Below are 24,878 nucleotides of genomic sequence, written 5' to 3'. Positions count from 1 at the left end.
AGTCCAGAGATGCTGCTTGTCCTGCTGAGAAACTCCAGTATTTTGGAGGAACAGGAAGGTCAGGGTTATCCTTGCGGACTGAACGCAGATGTCCCACAGAGTGATCACCCTATTTCTCCAACATAGAGGAAACCTTGTTGTGAACAATGAATGTGGTGCAATACATTGGAAGAAGAATTCCTTGTATGTGAATACTTGGCCAATAAACATATTCATTCATTCATTCATTCATTCATTCATTCATTCATTCATTCATGTAAATCAACGCTTCACCTTGGGGGGGTCCCAGAATAGTGGAAGGGAAAAGGTGAAAGGATAAGAGGTACATTCCCTGTTACAAAGGTGGGGGTTGGTGGGAATGGAAGAAAGCCACAAAGGGGACAGTTCCTGCAAAATGCCAAAAGGGGAAAGGTGGTGTATTCTTTATGTAGGTAGCAGAAATTGTGGAGAATGATCCATCAAATACAGAGTCCGGTGGGTTGGATGATGTAGACGTGGGACTATAGTCCCAGAGAGGTTATGAGGCATAGAAAATTGATGAGATGCAGTCAAGGGTTTTGTTAACAAGGGCAGATGGGAAGCTGCAGTTTGCAAATAAATATCATTCCAGAGACAACTAAACAGAACACATCATTGTTAGATCTCTTTGACCTGCTGTTCTCCGGTCGGCTCTATGGTCAAGTTTAAATCCAGACTTGCTACCACAGCCATGTGTGTTTCTAATCACTAGCCTTTGTTCCAAACATCTGCCTGTCAAATAATCCCCCTTGCATGTGTCAACTTATTAGCTGCAATACTTTGTGCCGCCTCTCCCTTTTTTCCAGCCCCCCCCCCCCCAAAATAGTCAGTTTGAATAATGATCTCGACCCAAGGATCTCAATCAACGATGTTCTCAAGAGATGCTGCCTGATCTGCTGAGTTACTCCAGCACTTTGTGTCCTTTTGCGTATTAACCAGCATCTGCAGTTCTTAGTTTCCTACAAAAGACAGAAAGACAAAAAGGCAGAGTCCTTCCAGGAGGCAGAATTCTTCCTGCACTCATATAGCATTCTCTTGCTGCCAATCTCTGACTCTTCCTTTTCTTTTCGTGATTTCTTTCTATCCAAGGAGAAATGCTAACTACTAACACCCGTGAAACTGCAGATGCTTGTATCTTGAGCAGATCAGGTAGCATCTGCTGAGGGAATACAGAGAGGACCCTTCAGAGTCACTTCCCACGTATGTAGCTTGCCTGCTGAGGATCTCTAGCATTTTCTGTTACGACAGACAATAAAGTTTTCTGAATCTGAATCTGAATGCATGGTATAACCAAATATTGTTATAGAATGTTAATAAAGGTTCAAGGGTCTGTTTATTGTCAGGTGTACCAATTATGGTACAGTGAAACTCGAATTAAATATTAAATAGATGAAGATTGTATTTAAGTACAGTACCTAATCCATTGTAAAGGAAGTTAATTACTCTCAACAGAGTGCACGTTTAAACCTTCCATGATGACTGTGTACTTCTTTACCGCAAGTTGGGGTGGAGAGTGTGGGAACCAGGACCAGCTCTATCCCCGTGGGACGTTGTTTGTTTGGACTCAACAATCTGCAGCCAAGGAAGCGGGCCACAGCCCAGCCTCTGAACGTAAACACCCTCCTCACTTTTGTTGACCATCTTAGCAACTACACCCAAACATCACGGACCCCAACTTTTCTCCGCGTCGCTTCTCTCACCATTCGAGTAGCTGCTGGAGGCGCCCTTGCAGTAGCCACACTTGTAGCCTTCATCCTCGATGAAGTACTCCAGGATACTCACGCCGCCAGCAGCCATGATCTCCAACAGCTGTTGGCAGGCTCACCGCGCATGCGCACACGCCAGGCAATCAATGCAGCGCTGCTCACCCGGCAACCAATGAACAATTAGCGCTGCTCACCCGGCAACCAATGAACAATTGGCGCTGTTCACCCGACAACCAATGAACAATTGGCGCTGTCCATCGGTGAACCAATGAGAGTTAACGCTGCTCACCTGGCAGCCAATGTAAAGACAGTTATACCGCGACTGCAGAGCCGCCAACCAATCAGAGCAGTGCGCCGATTGCCGGGGGCGCGAGCGGCCTTCGCGGTTTAAATCAAAGATCGTTGGGTTTAAATATTGATTTTAACCGTACGTGGTCCATAAAAGACGGCGGCGCCGAGTCTTCAGAGACTTAAGTACTTTGCAAAACGTGTGAGCACTTTCTATCAGGTGGTCTGGAATCTTTTCGACTTGAGTGTATTTAACTGGTGATTGTATTGTATTTTTGCATAATGGTGGGGAGATAAAAGCATCGTAGAAGCTAACGGATATGTTCCATGCAGAACCTGCGCTCCGCAAATGGTGCGGGTTTAAAACACTATGCGGATTTACCTGTAGTGAAACCCGACCCACCCTGACGCAATGGTAGTCATCGAATGTGAAGCTCAAATTCCTGCGTCGCGCTGGTGTTTACTGTTTCAAGAAGGGCTCCAATTACAAGGAATTGAAATGTTGATGTTTTATTGTTCTGGACTTGAAGCAAGGGAATGCCCGGTGCAGTGTAGGAAGGAACTGCAGATGCTGATTTACACCGAAGATAAACACAACATGTTGGGAGTAACTCAGCAGGGACAGGCAGCAACATCCATGGAGAAGGAATGGATGAGGTGTGGGGTCCTTCTTCAGACTGCCCGGACTGGGCATATTCAGGATGCCCGGCGCATCCTGGCATGAGAGGGTGATAAACACAGAGGCCTACACAGACTCCAAAGCCTCGGTGACAAGGTGCGGCTCCAGGGCCCGTCTCCCTGCGATGTGGCTGTCTGCACCTTTTCACAAACCACGCACTCACCCGTGGACGCCTTTCCATCTTCCAGATTACAATATCCACAATGATAACCCGACTTTAAACCTTTATATTCCACGATTGAATACATCCCGTGTCGTTAGATTGGAGTGGTTCAATTCTAATGCTTTTTTTTTTAACACTTGCGTTTCATAGGAACAGAGGTCCTTACGGGGAAGAAACGGATATAACCACGTCATATGTCAGCTCGGAGCAATAGTGTACGTTTGGGAAAGCGTGCGATTCTTAAGCGCGCTTATACAACGCTGCTTTTTTTTTTAAAGACAACAATCTTCATACAATTACGTGAAGCACGAGAAAGAGGAACTTGTAAGATTGTTCATTTCCTATTCTCGCCCCTTCAAAAAAAAGTCAGATATCAGCTGCGATTAATTTTCTCTCGCGCAAACAATTCGACCTGTTATATTTGAGCAGACAATTTTGTCTCGCCCTAACTAAAATGCATTTCAAAAATGTCGATTAGTTTTTTCTCCATCGGGGAATAAAGTAAATGTATACAAATTGTATTTTCCTTCACTTTGGGGGGGGGGGGGGGGGGGGGGGGGAGGGGGGGGTCAAGTTGAAAAATACATACGTTGAGAATAAAAAAAGGACACTAGTTCTCCTGACATGCTGCTTGACCCGCAGAGCATCTGCAGTTCCTTGTGTCTAATAAACAATTCATAATGATCACATTAGCCTTCCCTGGTTAAATAGTAGGATTGCTATCAGAATAGGGATTAGGGGTATGGATTCAAATGAAATGTTCCTACACTAAAGAATAACAAGTAGTTAATTCCTTTCTGCAGGACATCAGCCATCATTTACTGCCTTCAATAACAGCACTGGACCATGTTCTGCCACAGGGCAGTGTTTTGTAGCCCGCTGAAGATTCTGAGGGATCTGCAGCAAACCTTTGCTAGCTGGGGTTGCGGAGTGGATCTGGGAAGAACCAAAAGTGGGTCCAGTCTAGACTGGAAGTGGCAATGCTGAGGAGAGTGAAGCAGGACATACAAGAATGCTCCAGAAGAAGGCAAATTGCAAGGACCTATTAGCGATCCTGGAGAGAGTGAAAGACCAAAGGGCCTGTCCCACTTTCACGACCTAAAAAACGATCAAAAACCTATGACCTACAACTATGTCAACGGCCTCCTACGACTATGTTGAAGACCTCCCATGACTATGTTGAGGACCTCCCACGACTATGTTGAGCACCTCCTTTGACTATGTTGAAGACTGGCTTCGACCATGTACGTTTTACTGCTGTTTGCAGTAGCCCTGTTGCTTCAGCAGCCTTTTAAGAAAGGCAGAAGGGGAAGAGCAAGGGTGAAGAGGAAGCACAAGAAGAGGTCTCAAAGAGTGAATGGAGATAATGTGATGGACTGTCCCAGTACACCAGATGACTGGTAGAGAATGATGCTGGGCTTTGACAAAAGATGGAACTTTAGGCACACATGTGGGGCAGTGGATGGCAAGCATGCCATTCTTGTCCCCGTCCCTCATTTTCCTTTTCATACAGGACTGCATTCTGCTGGAACCATTCCTCAAGGTCCCTGTCCTGCTGCCTCGTGAAGGTGTAGGGCATCACCTTCCTCCAGCCCTCCCTCACCACCAATGGGGCATCTGCCTTCACACGAAGGCAGTTGCTTTGCTGCCTTCACACGAGGCAGTGAAGGAAGTGGTGGTGGTGGGGACATGTACTACCACCCTGGTCTCCTCCAGGGGGTCTCTCATGCAGGTCTACCTCTTTCTGCACTATCACCTCCAGTGGCATCACCTCCTGCCATTTCTCCTCTTGGGTTAACACCTGCATGGCTGGCTTTTTTGAGGGTTGTGCCCTCCCCCTGCACTGCTGCCTTTTTGGTGTCATCTCTAAAACACGTCTCCTCGCCAAAAAACTCCAGCCATGACTGAACATGCCTTGGCGTGAGAGGTGACGTTCTGCTGTTTAAATACTGTTTTCTCTACTGACCTTTTTCACCACAGAGCTATTACCTTCGACTGCCTCCGACTAACATCACGACCTACTACGACCTACCTACGAGTAAAAAGTATCGATTTTTTCCATGCCGATCTTTATTTTTTACCCGTGGACATTTTTCATCGGGCTAGAAAAACTGCCGCGATCTACTTGCCACAAGTACCTACGACTAGCATCGCAACCTAAGACTTCCTAGTACCTCGTGGCGACCATGCTGCGAGTACGAGTCAAGGGCAAACTCGGCAGAGGTCGTGAAAGTTGGACAGGCCCTTTAGGCGGTTGGCAGCGATCACAAGATCAAAAGGCAAATATCAGGAGCAGCCCAGGTGGTTTAAGACAGCAGAATGGTAGGCAGTTCCCCTGGGAATAGTGTCTGGCAGCGAGAGGAAAAGGCAAAGTAGGTATATGGAGGGACGAGAGGGGTGAATAGGGAGGAGGGGAACATGTGGGAGGTGTGGACAACATAATGCATGTCTGCAAACATCAGTCTGTGTGTTAAATCTATGCTGCAGAGCTTGGTCTTAAATTGTATTGGATTTTCCTGCCTTTTGAATAAAGACATTGCTGTGCCGACTGTAGCTGATGAATAATAACCACTCCACATTAAAACAAATCATCGGCATCTTTCAAACTTCAAAGAAAATTTTAAATCTGGAATGTCTGAATCTTCATGGACAGTGACCAACCTGACCATGACACCCTGCTCAGAGCCTAGGAAAATTAGGATGTTCAAGATTGATATTGCGAACCTTGAAAGAAACACGTGGCTAGTTCACTCTTGAAGGCACAAAATGCTAGAGCCACTCTGGCTCAGACAGCATCTCCTTATTGATCAGCCACAAAAGATCGCAGCTGCCTGGAGCTTCCAGTGCAGATCATTTTAACTCTCCTCCCACACTAATCAGGTCTGCGTTAAGCCTTCTTCCTGTGGAAAGGCCAAATGCAAAAATCACATCTCATTTGGGTGACTTAGTCAAATGTACAAATATTGAATTTTCCCATTTTAGGTAATCCATACCCCGACTAGTGTTCTTGTCCACCCATTCACTGTCTACCTAGTTTTCTTCTCCTTTTGTTTACCTTTTCCCCCAATCACCTCCCCTACCTGATTCAATTTGCCCATCTCTATCTGGTTCCATCTATTACCTACCAGTCTTGGTCCAACCCCTCCCTCATACTGCTGCATATTTAAACTTCCCCCTTCCCCCGGTTCTGATGGACAGTTTCAACTCAAAACATAATTGTAACTCTTGCCTCCACGGATGCTGCTTGGCCCATTGAGTTCTTCAAATCCTCCATTTTCTGTGCCTTGTAGAATGGAAAGCTTTTGCAGTCAGGTTGCAAAAATATTTATTGCCACTTCTGATCAATGGTTACTCCCCAAATGTGTTAAAGATGGGGAATTCACAAATCATAATAATGTTGAACCACCAATGCAATGTTTCACAAAGAATTAATATAAATAATTGAATCATTTATTTCTGTCAAAGGAATAAAAATACACAAAATGTATGACTTCACTGTATAAACTTCACAAGCCACATATACAAAATAATCTTCATGTCTTCAAAATTCCATGTTCCAATAGCTGTAGGGTATTGTACAAGGCACCTGAAAAAGTTAGTGTTACACGTAAAAGATTGAACAATATTAGAACTTACTATCAAAATAATGCTTAGATTTGTGCTGGAAACGTGCAGAATTTACAGAGCTGACTAAAGCATCGCGTTTTAATAAATGTAAACTAATAAGAGATATAATCTGGTCAAAAGTGTTTTATTTTCATATGTCTAAAGATAGAAATAATATCACACACACACATTGCTTACCTCCCATGCTTACCAGACATGCCTCAAGGATCCCCAGCCCCGAGCTTGCATCTTTCTCACCACCATTCCTACCCACAACCAACCTACATCTATTCTTAACTCATCCCTAAATAATTTTCACCCTGTATTCTTTTAATTCAATCTGCCATTATCACTCGAACTTCACGCCTCTCCTGAAAAATTGCCCTCTTCTCCTTCAATCCCTTTCTTAAGCCCCTGCGTGTGCTTGAACATCAAAATCACTATCCAAAAGTTGATCTTCTTTCTTGGAGCTCCTTAACCAGTTTCTGGTTCTTGCCAGAATACAAAGAATGATCATCATTGGTGATTGGAACAAGGGCAAACTATCCATCTTTCACTATTTCAAACACTGATAATTGATCGTATCATCCTGGTCACCTTGACAATGACTACAGTTGTCTGTGCATATTCTGTTATCTACTCAATCATCTGAAATGACTTATTTATCTATGTATGGTGGATAGAAAACCTATGATGCAGGAAGCTACTATGGCCCATCATGTCTAAACAATCTAACATACTTTCAAAATACTTGGCTAGGCATACACTCATGACCTTGTTTAAAATACTCATTCAATTCCTTTCATTCATGTGATGAGGATTTCTATCTCTACTATGTTTTCAGGCAATGAGTTCCAGACCACCTTCACCTTCATGGAAGAAAAAAATAATTTTCTCTCCAAACTTTCTACCAATTACTTCAAATTCATGTCGCCTCTGTCTTCAGCATCCTGAGGAATGTATCCTTGCCATCTTTCACACATTAGCAGGAAACATTATCAAAAACACGTTTCCACACATACATTGAAAGTAGTCACCTTTACCTCAATGCTACCTCTCCTGACCCCACACTCTCCAACTCAACAGTTTTCAAATTTACTACTTGGTTAGTTGAAATTTCATCTATCAAGACATTTGGAAGTTCAATGCCATAGTATCTTCACCCCTGCAACATTTCTTAGCCACTTACTTTGTTATTAAGAGTAAGCCAAGATTGAACAAGTGATTGCGATTTTGATGACTAATGGGATTACAAATCTGCTCTAATCATTTATCCCCTATTTGTAACATTAGCCAGCTCCGTTCTTGTGCAGTGCATTTGCTGTCTAAACAAATGCTAGTGCCTTTTTACATTCAGATGATCTGACGATTCCAACAAACTCCTGGCCAGCCTTTCCTATTCTTTATGTGAATTCTGCAGTCAACCAAAATTGCAGTACCAAATTTGATTAAATTAGAACTGTATGGTATAATCATTTGCAATATGTGTACTCAAAATAATACATGTTCATGCTCAGCTCCCACCTAAATATTTACAGATTTCAGCCCACAGTATAAGTAGCTCTGCTATAACACAATAGTTATAGAGTGATACAGCATGGAAACAGGCCCTTCAGCCCAACATGACCATACCAGTCAACATATCCCAGCTACACTGGTCCAAACATATAAGATTGTTAAGGGCTTGGACATGCTAGAGACAGGAAACAGGTTCCCGATGTTGGAGGAGTCCAGAACCAGGGTCCACAGTTTAAGAATAAGGAGTAAGCCATTTAGAACGGAGACAAGGAAACACTTTTTCTCACAGAGAGTGGTGAGTCTGTGGAATTCTCTGCCTCAGAGGGCGGTGGAGGCAGGTTCTCTGGATGCTTTCAAGAGAGAGCTAGATATGGCTCTTAAATATAGTGGAGTCAGGGGACACGGGGAGAAGGCAGGAACGGGGTACTGATTGGGGATGATCAGCCATGGTCACATTGAATGGCTGACTCCTGCACCTATTGTCTATCTGCCTGTGTTTGGTCCATGTCCCTCCAAACCTGTCCAACCCATGTGCCTGTCTAACTGTTTCTTAAACATTGGGACAGTCCCAGCCTCAACTACCTCCTCTGGCAGCATGTTCCATACACCCACCACCCTTTGTGGGAAAAAGTTACCCCTCAGATTCCTTTTACATTTTTTCCCATTCATCTTAAACCTTTGTCCCCTGGTCCACAATTCACCTACCCTGGGCAAGAGACTGTGCATCTAAGTTGTACTCCTCAGAAACTGTTTTATTGAACATCAGAGATAAAAGGAAACTGCAAAGGCTGATTTACAAAAAAGACACTCATACGGGAGTAACTTAGTGGGTCAGGCAGCATATCTAGAGATCATCATTTGGTGATGTTTCAGGTCGGTACCCTTATTCAGTCTGAAGAAGGGTTCAAACCAAAAAACAGAAATGGTGTCTGATCCACTGAGTTATTCCAGCACTTTGTGCCTTTTCTCAATGAAAATTATATTACATCGTGTCAATGTGGGAAAGGGGTTCCGGGGATGGAGATCTTTATTGCCGCAAGCTTTATTGTGCGTTGTTAAACAGATTATCAATGCGCACATGTCAATGGAAGCGATTGCTTGTCAAATTCAATGGTCACAGTTAAAGTGGCAGCTCTCTTGGATACAATGGTGTCTGGTTACTGCGAGGAAGGTACTTGGGGACAGTGACAGCGGCTTGTCAAATTCTTACGTAACTTTGACCAAATCACATTACAATCAATTTTGCTCACATAATAGTGTTCCTTAATTCATCACGTGCATCATTTCCAACTAATGTTATGGAAAAATATATTCTAATAGAAGGACCCATGTAGAAGAATTTACCCATGCAATCTATCTTTCAGAATGATGTTAAATTTTTGCAAGTAATCTGATCTGCACATTTGAAATATGAAAAGATTTTAGAAGGCTACATACATCAAATTTATCAAGCATCATTGATCTCCGTGGGTTAATGGTGGTATCATGGCATCTGCTATTTCAAACGTATCAATTATTTCCTGTAAAGTAAAAAAAAGTATACTTGCTAAAATGTAATTTAATTGAAACTCTACTTGATGACTATGACTAATGTTAAAACTAATATTGGTAATACATATTAAGCTAATTTTGTGAGAAACTATCCCCCAAACTAAATCACGAAAATGATCAACTTGCAGATTTATTAACTGGACATAAAAAATAATTCAGGGTTACCAGGCACAAGAATTTCTGTAATGGTTAAATACTGTAAATGCTTAAACTATTCTACTTTTTCAATGCCATTTTCTCAAACGTTATTTTTTAATTCCCAACATTTAAGCAGGATACTGGAGTTCTTGCAGTTAGAAATAGCATATTACAAATTCCAAGAAAAAGTTGATGGAAGAATCAAATACCATAGTAAAGAATGTTGTCCTTTAATTGATTATAGCACATAATACTATGGGAACTTTAGCTGCTTTTAAAAGCAATGTAAAACCAGTGAACAAGATGACGTTAGTTTTAAATTTCATTAGAATAAAAGTTTAGCTTTTATTTACTATACTTGCCTTCCATTCCTGTTGACTCAAAGAAATAACTGTCTGTTGTCTTTGTTGTTGTGGTCTGTCATTACCCACGCCTTCATTTACTGGCTCTTTAAAATAAGACAGAAATATTAATTTCCTTCAAGAACATACAAATGCATTTGCATTTACATCACAAAAAATAACTTACCAATAATTGGTAGTTTATCTTGGTCGAGTCCAATGGCTGCAAAACCATCCTGAAAAAGAAATCATTTAAAATGGTAGTTAATAACTTGATCAGATCCAATTCTAATCATAAAATTGACAACCTTTGGAATACAGTGCTTAACACTGTAAAAAGCAACTCCAACTCAGATGAGAGAGGCTGAAAATGAGATAGATTGAAAATATATAAAAAGTCTTGCAAAATAGCAAAGGGAAGACTGGTAACTTATCCCATCAAGTGGACTCATCCCCGTGTCAAAGTTAGTTTCTTAAAAAGTAGATAGCAACAAAAACTGTTAAAGGTAAACCATGGCAATCTTTAATTGATTCGTCAGACGGGAGTGACGAGATTACAATGAGCACAAACGTTGCTCAGTGCTTCTCGGGCTCCCACTCAGAACAAAGGACAGTTAGCACAATTATATATTTTCCTTATCAGTAAAACACTCCTACCAAGTCTGAATATGGCATGACTGAAGGATTCTGCAACCTTTCAGAATATAAGAAAAGCTGGGTCCAAATCAAGCTCATCCAATAACAAGTTATTACTTATCTCTGGAGTGTCAACTATTTTTTCATTCTTGGCTTCTTTATGGCTTTGACTGCAGGCTGCCATCTTAATGTCCATTGAAAAGACAACCTGTCCTCCATATTGAGTTCCATATAATTTACAATGTCATTCAGACTTGGCACCGAGCCATTCTTTTTTTTCTATTAGTTCATGCTTTTGTAAAAAAACGACTCAATAAGATATCATTGTCACTTTCCTCCACTACCTCATAATCCTTCATCTGCCTTCAGGTCTGAAAATGTATCAATTGGTCTGCAACATCCTGTATAACTGACCTCTATAGCACTACTGGGTAGAGAATACCACAGATTTATTCCCCACTGGAAAGGTTCCAGACAACCCAGCCAGAGGAAGCATCAGCTCTGCATCTACCCTGTCAAACCCGATAATAGTTTGTTTCAATGTGACTACTTCTTGCTCTTCCAAACTGAAGAGTACAGGACTTGTCTGCTTAATTAAACCCACCATCCCTGGAATCAATCTGGTGAACATCCAGGCCATTTGGAAAAGTATAAAAAGCTGTGTTTTTCTTTACAGCTTTGTACCTAAAATGGTGGGTCTGTGAAGCTGGAAAAGTCACTTTCACGGATTCAATTCAGATAAAGGTCAGAATTTGTTATCCTTGCCTGACCCCCACCAGTATTTTATTTTATACAAAACTTCTTTGAAAGGCATTGTTTAACTATAATGGATGAGAGCTTAAAGCACAAAAACACATACAAAGTATTGGTTGTTCCATTTGGAAATTGTACTGGCTTGCAGGTCATTTGCTGGATTTACAAGCAGTCAGGAAGTTTTTCAATTAACCTTTTAAAAAATTAAAAGAAGGCCCTTATGAAACACAGCATTCAAAAGCATTCACAGACTTAACTAATCCCAACTAGAGATGTTACAGATGCTACAACTGGCCATCACTAGAACCAGAGAAGGGTTCTCCCATCAGCTGAAAATGCAAGAAGTTTATCTAAATCCAGAAATGATAGCCCACAAAAAAACACAAATAAGAAGTTCAAGATCAAGATGAAAATAAAACAACTTTGCATAAAAGAAGTTTGAATGCTTTCAAACCAATAACTTTACATAACACTTACTCTCACAATAAAGGAGACATGGAATATGTTCTCCACAGTACGCGAATAAGAATTTGGATCAATTACAAAGTCAAAGAAATTGATTGGAGTTTCCGCTGTAAAATATAACAGAAATGATTAATTTAAGTGGAATGACCACAAATACAAATCTTACAAGTCAATAAATATTGGTCTTTTAAAACGGTTGCTTTTCTTCAGAATAATGTAATTTGATCTGTTAGTCACTAGAAAAAGCAGAGTACCTCAGTTTCACATGTCACCTAAAACAAAAATGGGACTTCTAGCACAATACCATTTTCTCTGTATCACACTCAAGGGTCAGACTGGATCTGTAGACTCAAACCTCTAGGGGTTGAAATCTTAAACTTTCAAAAGTAAAAGGTGAAAATGCTATTAACTAAGCAATGCTGATAACAGCAATGTGCTATGAATATTATAGGTTGCACCAGAGTGGATCAGAAGTCAGAACGGTTTTAAAACTTGAAAGGAATGGAAGGCAGCATGATGATGTAGATAACTGCTGCAGCAACAGGTTTCATGACAAAACAGTGGAGACACGGTGTTAGAGTCCATCATGATAATTCAGTGCTTCATTTCTGTTGTGCAATACAGGCCCTCCCCAGGTCAGGGCAGGATTCTGTTACTGAGGACTGTTCGTAAACTAAACAGGGCGCTTAATCCATTCAAACATTGCCGTGAACTGAGTTCTCACATGGAAGAAAATGCCTAAAGCCTCCCAAACACTCATTCACATGTACGGGAGATAGACAAATCAGGCGCTCGTAACCGAAGAGCTGTATGTTCACCCACACTTCTTTTGGTGGAGGAAACAGTTCTGTGCAACATCAGCATGGTATAACAAGAAATTGTTCTTATTGATGGATGGAGTCAGGTGTACAGAGTGACTGATTAAGAATAATTAAGAAGTGTCAATGGAAAAAGACAGAACCAAGTTTAGCAGATAAATTAATTCTGCACACATGGTAGACAAGTAATCAAATTCTTATTTAAAATTTACTTTAAAATAATAAGAACATACTATTTAACAGTACTTAACACTGGAGATTAGTTTCATCCATCCCAAAAATTTGACATCCTGCATGTGCAATAGGGGTGGCGCAGTGGCGCAGTGGTAGAGTTTGGTACAACGCCAAAGAGCCAAAGACCTGGGCTCGATCCTGCTACGGGCGTTGTCCGTATGTTCTCCCTATAACCGCATGGAATTTCTCTGGATTCTTCGGTTTCCTCCCACATTCCAAAGACGTGCAGATTTGCTTCTGCAGAAATATGTCCCAACGCGTGTAGGATAGAACTGGTATTGGTCAGTGCAGACTCGGTGGGCAAAAGGGCTCAATTTCCTCGCTGTATCTCTAAACTAAACTAAATACCTACGGTCAGATTTGAAGTACTCTTGCAATAGTCCCAATATCCTTTCCACTTCCTTTTCAGTCGCTTCTTGGTGAGATTCATCCATTTTCTTCAACTTTACATGAAAAACAATATAGCAATTTATGAAACAAGGTTTCTCAAAATTAACTGATTTATAACCTTAAAAAGTTAAATAAATGGGTGAAAAGCAGTTATCCAAGATGCAGAATTTGAATTTTTGTTTCAATTTTTATTCAGTTCATTTATTGTTTTGTGAAATAGCACTATGTTCACTGATGCTCATTTGGCAGGCACCACAGTTCTTGGTGTAACCAATGACGAGGGTAACCCTAGCCAGACCTTGGGAAATTCTGGAAAGAGATTGCTTAACTTAGTTTGAATGTCAAAAACACTTACGATTGCATCAATCTGTGGTCGCGATTTTACAGAAGAATCCCTTAAGCAACCTACAGCAAATTGACACAATGAATCTAAAGACTGTTTTTATTATACTCAAATTGACTCCAAGAGCAAACAAAAACTGTATTTACAGCAAACCAAAATATAACTTAAAAATTACTCCAGATAAGCATACAGTGTCCTCCATGATGTTTGGGACAAACATCCATCATTTATTTATTTGCCTCTGCACGCCACAATTTGAGATTTGTAATAGAAAAAAAAAAATCACATCTGGTTAAAGTACACACTGTCAGATTTTAATAAAGGCCATTATACATATTCCCCCCATTTCAGGGCACCATAATGTTTCAGACACAGCAATGTTATGTAAATGAAACTAGTCATGTTTAGTATTTTGTTGCATATCCTTTCCATGCAATGACTGCTTGAAGTCTGCAATTCATGGACATCACCAGTTGCTGGGTGTCTTCTCTGGTGATGCTCTGCCAGGCCTGTATTGCAGCCATCTTTAGCTTATACTTGTTTTGCGGGCTAGTCCCCTTCAGTTTTCTCTTCAGCATATAAAAGTCATGCTCAATTGGGTTCAGATCAGATGATTGACTTGGCCACTCAAGAATTTACCATTTTTTAGCTTTGAAAAACTCCTTTGTTGCTTTAGCAGTATGTTTGGGATCATTGTCTTGCTGTAGAATGAACTGCCGGCCAATGAGTTTTGAGGCATTTGTTTGAACTTGAGCAGATAGGATGTGTCTATTCATTATGCTACTACCATCAGCAGTTGTATCATCAATGAAGATAAGTGAGCCAGCACCTTCAGCAGCCATACATGCCCAGGCCATAACACCCCCATCACTGTGTTTCACAGATGAGGTGGTATGCTTTGGATCTTGGGACAGTTCCTTCTCTCCTCCATATTTTGCTCTTGCCATCACTCTGATATAAGTTAATCATCGTCTCATCTGTCCACAAGCCCTTTTTCCAGAACTGTGGTTTCTCTTTTAAGTACTTCTTGGCAAACTGTAACTCGGCCATTCTATTTTTGCAGTTAACCAGTGGTTTGCATCTTGCAGTGTAGCCTCAGGATTTTTGTTCATGAAGTCTTCTGCACAGTGGTCATTGACAAATCCACACCTGACTCCTGAGGAGTATTTCTGATCCGTCAGACAGGTGTTTGGGGATTTTTCTTTATTATAGAGATTCTTCTATCAACAGCTGTGGAGTTCTTCCTTGGCCAGCTCTCTTTCTTCTTAATGATGTTCCGAACAGTTGATTTTGGTAAGCCTAAGGTTTAGCTGATGTCTCTAACAGTTTTATTCTTGTATCTCAGTCTCATAATGGCTTCTTTGACTTTCAATAGCACAACTTTGGTCCTCATGTTGATAAACAGCAATAAGTTTTCAAATATGATGGAAAGACTGGAGGAAAGATTAGAGGTGCTGAGGGCTCTCTTGTACCTGCATTAAGGAGGCAATTAAATGCACCTGAGCAATTACAAACACCTGTGAAGTCATGTGTCCCAAACATACTGCCCTAAAATGGGAATGGGGGTGGGGGAACTATGTATAAACAGCTGTAATTTCTACATGGTGAAACCAAAATGTATAAAAACACCCTTTAATAAAATCTGACAATGTGCACTTTAACCACATGTGATTTTTTTTCTATTACAAATCTCAAATTGTGGAGTACAGAGGTAAATAAATAAATTATGGGTCTTTGCCCCAAACATTATGGAGGGCATTGTAGATGTAAATTAATCATAACTGAAGAGCTAATAGTTGCTGGAATTAGGAACAAAAAAAAACAGCTGGAGGAACTAAGCAGGCTACCCAGCATCTGTAGGGGAAATAAATTGTCAATGTTTCAGGTCAAGACTATGCATCAGGACTGAGAATGTAGAAGGACGATAGATGCTGAAAAGAGAGTGGAAGAGGTGAGACGGGCAGTGGACCAGAGGTAGGGCGAAAGGTGATAGGCAGAAGTAGCGAAGCAGGGGAGAGATGGAGACAGGCAGAGGCAGGTGGGTGATTGGTGAACAGGCACGAAAAAAAAGGCCAGATGAGTAGACCTACATCTCCTCTATCACTACTACTTAGACACCCAGGCAGCCCTTATAGGCGAGGCAGATCCACGTGCACCCCCTCCAACCTCAGCTACTGCATTTGGTGTGTCCAATGCACCCTCCTCATCAGCGAGATCAAGTGCAAATTTGGTAACCAGTTTGCAGAACCATCCCAAGTTCCCTGTTGCATGCCATTTAATTCCTCTTCCCATTCACTCAACGTTTCCATCTTCTGTCTTCAATGCATCTAGACCAGATCCAAACATAAGCGTGATCTTCTCTTCATCTTCTCCAGCATTAGCCATCCTGCCAAAAGTACGGTGACCAAAACTGTATGCAGTACTTCAACAGAGCTCTGACTAATGTTTTGTAAATTGGAGCATAACATCCCTACTCTTGTATTCAGTGCCCTAATTAATGGCCAGAATTCCCCAACACAACAATATTACCTTATTAACAACTCCGCCAAATCTAAACATACCTCCAACAAGCTCATCCAAATCATTCATGAATATTACAAAACATCAAGGGACCCAGCACCAATCCTCATCATAGACATCCAATCATAAAAACTACCATCACACTTTAAATCGTATGACAAACTAATTTTGGATCCAATTTACCAATCTGGATCCCATGGGCCCCAACCTTTTTCACTAGTCTCCCATGTGGGACCTTACTAAAGACCTTGCAGAAGTCCACATAAACCACAGAATCGGTCTTGACAAATCTCTGATATGTCCCCATCTTTCCAAGTGACCATTAACCCTCAGACTTTTTTTTCAAATAACTTCCCTATAATCATCGGCTCACGCGTCTCTAATTAGCAGTTTCCCAGTACCATTCCCGAAAAGGAAGACCACATTATCTGTCCTCCAGTCATCTGGAACATTTATTTACCATTTTACAAAACAGATTGAATAGTTAATAGGCTGAATGGACATTTATGGTTCACCCTGGATTGTTCTAAACAATCAACGACCTTGCTAAGCTACTGACGAATGAAACTATTAAATGCTCTATTTGCTACATCCATGCCATTCCCATGATAGGACCCCTTGCTTTCACATTTAGTGAGCCAGTGTAAATTTTAAAAGCTAACAACTTTAAAATATATGTTTTAGAAAGAACTGCAGATGCTGGAAAAATCGAAGGTAGACAAAAATGCTGGAGAAACTCAGCGGGTGAGGCAGCATCTATGGAGTGAAGGAATAGGCGATGTTTCAAGTCGAGACCCTTCTTCAGACGAAGAAGTCTGAAGAAGGGTCTCGACCCGAAACGTCGCCTATTCCTTCGCTCCATAGATGTTGCCTCACCCGCTGAGTTTCCTCCAACTAAAATATAAATATCTAGCTGGTTTCAGGGTTATTATTTCTTCTCTCTTTAGCATTAAATGCAAGAATTTTAATTTCCTAATTTTTGTACTGAGGTTTTATAAAACAATGTTATATTAAATAAACACAAAAGCTGGAGTAACTCAGCGGATCAAGCAGCATCCCTGGAGAAAGGAATAGGTGACATTTCGGGTCCAGAGTCATCTTCAGACTGAGTTGGGGGGAGAGGAAAACGAGAAATATGAAAAGGTACGGAACAGCCAGCGCTGACTCAAGAATGGCAGTCCACAATGGTCCATTGTTGGCTGTGGAACAGGTGATAATGAAGGGATACAAACAGTGAAATTAGCAAGACGACTAGGGTGGGGGGATGGACCGAGAGAGAGGGAATGCAAGGGTTGCTTGAAATTAGAGAAATCCCACTATTCATACTGCTGCGTTATAAGCTGCCCTAGCGAAATACGAGGTGCTGTTCCTCCCATTTGCGTGTGGCCTCTGGCAGTGAAGGAGGCCCAGGTCGGAAAGGTCAAAAAGACAGAAAGGGAATGTGGAGTTGAAATGTTTGACAACTGGGAGATCTTGTAGGCCAAGACGGGCTGAGTAGGTGTTCAGCGAAACGATTGCCCAGCCTGCGTTTGCTCTTGCCGATACATGGGAGTTATCTAAAAAAATGTTTGTTAGTTTGTGAGGAAAATGACAGGAAGTATGGAAACGTTGGCAAAATTGACAAATGCACTTCCCTGCACAAATACCATGTTGTTATCTCAAAAGATAGACAAGAGATAAGCACAGCACACAAATCTAATTACACTACAAAACATTCTTCATTTTTGTGTTGGTCAACTGGGAATTCAAACTTTGATGTAGAAACAGAAGTTTAAACTTGTGCATGAAATAATGATATATACAATTTATGTATAGTTGCCATCAAACAAACCTGTGTGGGCATTATTCTGCGCTCTTCCTTAGTTGGAACCCTCTTCTGCCTCTCAACTTTAGGTCGTGGAACAGGAGGTTCACTTTTGAAAGATCCCAGCCTGTACAATAACAGAGTTATGATCAATTTTACAAAAATAACTCACATGCAGCAGCTTTAATCCAAAACATAGTTTAATGAAATTAATAATAATTAATGAAATGTCCAAGTCCAAACAGCAGAGGTCTGCATTTAAACATGTGGTGGTGGTGGTGTAAAATTCATTAATTGGTGTAGAAAACTGGAGAAAAATGTTTAACTTACATATAATGAAAGGCTGGAGTTCTTCTAAAATATTTTCCAGCTTCATTTCCTAGTTTAGTCCAGGTATCTTTAGGAAGCCACCCTGCAGATTCATCATCTTCATCACTCCCTTCATTTTCCAGTCGTCTCAAACCCATGAAAGTTAACTGCATAGAGATAATGAAGAGCTCAAAATAATGGCATAAATAGCATTTCTGGTATCCAAATAGACAAAATAATTCTTTGACAATTAATAGACTTTGCATACTAACTTTAATTTCACATTTAATGGGTAATTTTCCCACAGAAATATGCTAGCTAGAAAACACATTCCAGAATATATGCATTTGAACTGCCAATAATCTGGAGATAGATAAAGTCAGGTGACACCTCTCTTCAATTTAAACAAGATATTGCCTTATTCTTGCATTAATTTTTGTTATAAAGCTCTTTCTATGCCATAACCTTTATGAAATAAATGTCGAGACTTATGGATATTAATGGAAAGTTCCACCTATAGTTCATAAGTCATAGAAGTAGGCCATTCGGCCCATTGAGTTTATTCCACCATGCGATCATGGCTGATACGTCTTTTTCACTCAATCTCATTCTCCTGCATTCTCTCCATAGTTTACTAATGACAACTTGCTAATCCACTATCTGTCAATCTCCAACTTGAAAATATGTATGTGGCAACAATTTCCACAGATTCACCACATTCAGACTAAAGAAATTCCTCCTCGATCTAGTGATTACACCAAAAATCTTCAATTGCAAAGCATGGTTATGGAGCAAGCTCTTCCAGTCCTCCTGAACAAAATGAAACGAAGCACATCTGAATACAATTTCATCTTCAAAGTTCAGAATTAATTTGAAAGCTTCAACTTTTACATTTCAACAACAAATAAGCTTCTGGATGCAGCCTAGTCTGCAGTATCATTCATTTTCTCTTGATCATTGTCAAAGAAATAAAAACCTTACCAGTTCCTCTGCAAAAACTGATGGATCAAACACCATCATGTCTGTGTGTAGCTGATTAGCTTTCTCTTGACCCAGGTTTGTAGCAAGTACAAGAAACTGAGCGTCCAGAGCTGCCTCACTTGTCTGACGTACTGAAAAAGGTACATAGTGAAGCATTATTTCAGTTTTCGTAGGAAATTTTAAATCAAAACATAACCCAACCGCTGAGCAATGTCACCATGTATGCAAGGCAGTAGAAAATTATCAAATAAACATAAAAGAATTGAGGGGCATTAAATATACTTAGGGAGGTATTAGTTTTCATTATTCCTCGATAATTTCATTCAAATATATTTTGAGTGAAATGGTACTCACCTTTGGAAAACAACTTATTAGCTTCCTCCAGTGCTTCCGTTAATTTATTACTGTTGGGTCTGATCATGTCTTCCCGATTCTCTGAAATATTGAGTGGAGAGAAAATTAGTAAATGGGGAGACTACTTAAAAAAAATTCCAGATCCATTTGTGACTATAACACTCAAGAAAATGGAGATGTGGTCACAGCAGAATAAAAATCTGAAGATAAAAACGTCATTTGAAGAGATCACATCTGCTTCCCCACAGGCAATATAATGTATAAAACCCAATATAACAGAGATCCAAGGTGCAAATTACACATTGAAAACACAGCAGATGAAAATGAATAAAATTGAGCAAATGAAACTTGCACAAAACAGAAAAATCAGAAACACCAGGAAGGATCTTACTAAGTGTCCCACATGAAACATTACCCATTTTCTTTCCACAGGTGCTGCCTGGTCTGATGGGTGCTTCTAGCATTTTCTATTTTGAGTCCAAGCGACATATGGTCATTGTAGAATGCTGGGTTGCACAGATTTATGAGAAATGCATTAGCACAGGAAGATTGATATGCCCAATATGTAGCTGAACATTGGCCCCTTGGACCATTTTGTAAGGGAAAAAAAGGATAATAAAGCAAGCCATGGTAGTTGAAATCAAACTGATTGGCTTGAAAGCCAATCACAAAATCACCATTAGTGTTGGACTGAAGCAATCCAACTGAACCAGATCAAATGGAACATTTTTGGATTTCCAAACATTGGAATACGTTTAGAACTGTAACATGATATTCATACAAAGTAGCTTCCAAATAACCCTGATAAATACTGGTATTAAAGCCAGGAAAGACGTTAGTGAGACAGAAAGAACTGCAGATCCTGGAATTTTGAGCAAAACACAAAGTTCTGATGGAACTCAGGAGGATCAGGCAGCATCTGTGGACGGAATGAACAGATGAGGATCTGGGTCAGGACCCTTCCACCCATATCCCTCCCTTTACAGTTCATGCTACTCTTCTCTCCTATCCGAGCTCCCTTTGCCTACTTTTCTTCTGTGGCCATTGTCACTTACTCCACCATCTATCAAACAATCCCCAAACCTGAATTCATCTTCACTTGCCAGGCTGTATCCCACCCCAATATTTCTTTTTACAGCTTTCTGTCCCCGACTCCAATCAGTCTGAAGAAACATCCTGAACCAAAACACCGACTATCCAACAACCTTACTGATTCCACGTTGCTTTTGTTTACTTCCTGGTGTGTGCGCCTGGCTGAAGGGCCAGTGTTTTCCTTTCAATGATTGTTTGATACTTTATTGTCATGTCTACTTGGTACAATGAAATTATTTGTTTTGCATACAGTACGTATGAAAGAGCCACCAAGTAAAGGGTGCCAACAAAGTTACAAAAGTATTCAATGTAGTTAGTCCCTCTTCCTTCTCTCCTCCCGAAAAGCCAGGTCCATCCTTGGCACTGAGATGGGGGCAGACAAAGCTCTAGTAAAGAGATCATAAGATAGGAATGAATTAGGCCATCCAGGCCCATCAATCATGGATGATCTATCTCTCCCTCCTAACCCCATAACCTCTGACACCCGTACTAATCAAGAATCTATCCATCTCTGCCTTTAAAATATCCACTGACTTTGCCTCCACAGCTTTCTGTGGCGAAGAATTCCACACCCTGAGAGGAGTCAGTAACAAAGAGAAGCAGAGGGCGGCGCCGACAGGCCGCTCACTCACGCTGGACGCTGTTGATGAGTTCCCGGTACTGGTGCCGCAGCATCCTGCGGCAGTTCGGGTCATCGTCCCGGGCCCCGTATGGGATGCCGCCGATGCCGCCGCCGCCGCCGCCCAGATCCTCGTCGTCCACCGAGGCGCAGTCCGACATGGCCGAGTTGCAGTGGCCGCGCTGCTGCTGCTGCTGCCCCCCTCCTGTGCCGTTGGACGTGCTGGGCAACGGGCGGGGGGAGCTGGCGCTGGTGCTGGCGCTCGAGACCCGGGTTCGGGTTCGGCTTCTGCTGCTGCCCGACATCGCGGATGAACCGACCCGACCCGACCGGCCCAGGCCCAGACCCAGACCGCCTGACTGACGTCCCGCGTCAACACGACGCGCTGAGCTCACTAACGTGCACCGGAAGTCTGGAGGACTGGACTGCATCAGAGTATTGGAGAAACTTAGTGGGGCAGGCTGGTGGGCAAAGATCCTATAGCAGATCTTTGGTGGTGGGGAGGTGGTGATGCTTCAGGTCAGGATTCTGCTTCAGACCAAAGATCATAGCTTCAGACTAGTTGTAGTAGGGAAGCTGGAAAATATGAAGGAAGGGGGAAGAAGGCTGCTGGGGGGGAGGTATGTGCAGGACAACACCTGGCAAATGATGATAGGCAAGGGAGGGATGGATTGGCAGATGGGTGGAGAAAGTGACAAAGACTGGAGATGGAACGGAGATTAAAAGGTGGGGTGGTTGGGGTTGGAAAAGCGGTAGGAAGGGGGAAGAAAGCTGGAAATGGGTTGGGCGCAGGACAAAGCATAGCAGATGAAAGGTGGCTGAAGGTGTGGGAGGGTTTGGTTGGCAGATGGGTGGAGAAAGTGACAAAGACTGGAAGTGGAAAGAAGACAAAAGTGTGTCAGATAAGGTGAGGGCTGAAATGTAAAGCCAAAGAAGGATATAAATGTTTTTTTTGGGTGGGGGACAGATACAGATAAAGAAATGGATGTGCACTGATGTAGGAGCACAGACAATGGAGGGGGGCTATTAGTTAAATTCGGATCATTCAGTTTTCAAACTGTTGGATTGTAAGTTAACCAAGCAGAATATAACATGGCATTCCTCCAGTTTGTATGTGATCCCACTCTTGTAATGGGGGAGGCTCAGGATGGAAATGTTGGTATGAGGGAGGAGAGTTAAAATGGTCAGCCTCTTGCATTCCTGTATGTTGGAATTGCTGTACCAAGCCATAATGCAACCAAATGGCAACTGAGTGATCCAGTAGGCCTTGGCAGACGAAGCGAAAGTGTTTGGTGAAATGCTTGACTAGCCTACACTTGGTGATTTGCTTATGGGCTCTTACTGAGTTGAGGTTGACTTTGAGTCTTTGAATTTACTCAAGTATGGTGATGTACGGGCAATGTTTTCTTTATGATGTTACCTATGGAGTACTGGCACCTCTAACAGTTTTAAAGTCATTATTTTATTTTCTGGCCATGCATGTTTATTAATCATACATACTGGCACCTTTTTGTCTACAAAATAAAAACACTGGATAAAAGTACAATGTAAATATTGGTTGCAGCAGCATCACAGGCGCAAAGACTCAAACAAAAACTAATTATACATAAATCGCACAAAAATCTGAAAGAAAGAAGACTGCAAAATAAAAAGATAGGCCAAAAACATTATTAGAGACTATTAAACAACTACATGATTTGTCCTGAGGTGGACTGTGGTGTTCTGTTGCTGAATGGCATTTGTGGTTGGTTTATGAACATGATAGTTGTAGGAAACTAGCTGTTCCTAATCTTGGTGATGCGAAACCTCAGGTTCCTCCCTGATGGTAGCAGTTAGGAGAGGGCATAGCCCAGTTCTTGGGGGAACCTTGATAGACGCCGACTTCTTGAGGCAGCCCGTCACGTGGATGTTTTCAATGGAGGAGAGGGCTGCATCTGTGGTAGACCCAGCTGAGTCTACCACTCTCTGCAGCCTCTTGCGTTCCTGTAGATTGGAATTGCCCTACCAAGCCATGATGCAACCAGTCAGGAAATGTTCTGTAGTATGTTTGTTCGAGTGGAAACACAGAGAATCTTTGTAAAATCCTTAGAAGAGAAAAGGGTTGCACTTTAAATTTGTTAATTTTGAAACTGTTATAGAATTTGGGAATCTTTGAGTTGGTTAAGGGAGCATTGTGGAGAAAGAGAGAAAGGATGAATGTTTCAGGTTAATATTGATAATATTTTCAGCTGTTTCTCAGGCTAAGTGTTGAAATATTAACTCTTCTCACCCAGTGTTATTGCCAGACCTGTTGAGGGATTACACTGTTGTAAAACTAGAATGTTTGAGAAATGTTGAGCAAACTAAGGAGGCATTTTGTATAGAGGAAAAGTTAATAATTCAGTGTATAGTAATGTAAAACTATTCAATGTTTTTTACTTTTCAGATTAAGTGTCTCAAAATGTTATCTGTTCTTCTCAGTTCTGGCAAAACCCACTTTGTGTTTACAATGTGTTCTGTATTTATTTCAGATTTTCAGCATCCTCTGCGTTTGCATCACACTTTTCTTTCATTGCAGATTCTTACGAAATCAATAATTAAATATACGTGCAATTTTTTTTTTTAAAGCGTAGATATTGGATGGCTTAAAACCAAAAAAAAAAGCTGGAAATTCTCAGCAGGTCAGCAAGCAGATAAAGAAAGCCAAACTGGGTTTCTGGTGGAAATCACAACAGTAATGTGTCTTTTGATGGAATGGCACAGTAGAGAGAACAAAATGAAACAAAAAAACAATGAAAATGCATGAAATTAATTAAAAACATGGCAACCTGGTTGAGGAAGACCTTTAAATGTACTTGAATGTGCACCTGGAAGTTAAATAGTGTTGGAAAGTTTGCAGAAGCAAGGCAAACTACACAAATGTTACTTCAAATATTGTTATATGCTTGGTTTTTGGTTTTAGATTTCCAGCATTTGCATTTTCTCGTTTGTAGTCCTGAATGTATATAAGCAAGAATTTATTTGTCCTATACAGGGCCACATGACAATAAACTCACTTGAACTTGAATGTATATTTCATTTGGGTTTGCAGATATGGTAGATACTTATAGCGACTCAGGATTTTTTTCTCAATTGCTGTAATAAAGGCTATTTGGTCCATCAAGTCTACTCTGCCATTCATTCATGACTGATTATGAATAATTATGGGGAGAAGGCAGGAGAATGGGGTTAGGAGAGAGAAATAGCTCTCTCCTAACCCCATTCCCCTGCCTTCTCCCCATAATCTCTGAAGCCTGCACTAATCAAAAATAATTTATCTATGAATTTATTTGTCTCATTGAATTATTGACAGTAAAGCCATAGTCCTGACAACAAGATGTTGAGCAATTACAGTTTTTTGCTTGTGCATCTCTGGGAAGGACATCAATCTGAAAAATTAACTCATTTTCTCTCTTCACAGATACTGTCTTACCTTCTGATTATCATTATAATCTTTTATTCATAGATATGTATTTTAAGAAACACCATGCAAGGTCACAAAGTGCTGGAGTAAACAGCGGTTCAGGCAGCATC

The 24,878-nt window shown here is 41.2% G+C and overlaps 2 protein-coding genes and 1 long non-coding RNA gene across 11 annotated transcripts in view; 1 reads left to right on the top strand and 2 right to left on the bottom strand.

The window, feature by feature from the left end:
* Nucleotides 1-3,347, bottom strand: part of LOC129704007 (arginyl-tRNA--protein transferase 1) — a 132,273-nt gene extending 128,926 nt beyond the window's left edge. For 6 of the 9 annotated variants that reach the window (XM_055646804.1, XM_055646807.1, XM_055646808.1 and 3 more), the window contains exon 1: nt 1,719-1,868. In XM_055646804.1, the coding sequence (XP_055502779.1) occupies nt 1,719-1,815 (97 nt within the window). In that variant the 5' untranslated portion in view covers nt 1,816-1,868. Of the gene's footprint in view, nt 1-1,718; nt 1,869-2,854 lie in introns of those variants that run through there. The other 3 variants (XM_055646806.1, XM_055646811.1, XM_055646812.1) reach the window with 3 other exon arrangements.
* On the top strand, nt 2,070-6,436 carry LOC129704010 (uncharacterized). The gene is made up of 2 exons (XR_008724669.1): nt 2,070-2,232; nt 3,658-6,436. It is a non-coding gene; the product is annotated as an uncharacterized LOC129704010 (long non-coding RNA).
* nsmce4a (NSE4 homolog A, SMC5-SMC6 complex component) lies at nt 6,283-21,701 on the bottom strand. The gene is made up of 11 exons (XM_055646813.1): nt 21,340-21,701; nt 19,616-19,696; nt 19,262-19,392; nt 18,302-18,447; nt 17,999-18,098; nt 13,267-13,357; nt 11,875-11,969; nt 10,196-10,244; nt 10,030-10,115; nt 9,416-9,498; nt 6,283-6,440 (listed from the first exon to the last, which is right to left on the bottom strand). The coding sequence occupies exons 1-10, from the start codon at nt 21,629-21,631 to the stop codon at nt 9,433-9,435; spliced, it is 1,137 nt and encodes a 378-aa protein (XP_055502788.1). The 5' UTR covers nt 21,632-21,701; the 3' UTR covers nt 6,283-6,440; nt 9,416-9,432.
* Nucleotides 21,702-24,878: the final 3,177 nt, after the last annotated feature.

This window comes from Leucoraja erinacea, chromosome 15 (genome assembly GCF_028641065.1).
Source record: "Leucoraja erinacea ecotype New England chromosome 15, Leri_hhj_1, whole genome shotgun sequence".
NCBI lineage: Eukaryota > Metazoa > Chordata > Chondrichthyes > Rajiformes > Rajidae > Leucoraja > Leucoraja erinaceus.
This window is presented reverse-complemented; position numbering and strand designations above follow the sequence as displayed.

Coding starts and splice junctions, on each gene's coding strand:
- nsmce4a (XM_055646813.1), bottom strand. CDS start 21,631: ATGTCGGGCAGCAGCAGAAGCCGAACCCGAACCCGGGTCTCGAGCGCC. Junction 18,448..19,261: donor CAGTTTTTGCAGAGGAACTG/GTAAGGTTTTTA, acceptor ATCTCTATGCAG/TTAACTTTCATGGGTTTGAG. Junction 10,245..11,874: donor ATGTCTCCTTTATTGTGAGA/GTAAGTGTTATG, acceptor TTTCTTTTTCAG/GATGGTTTTGCAGCCATTGG.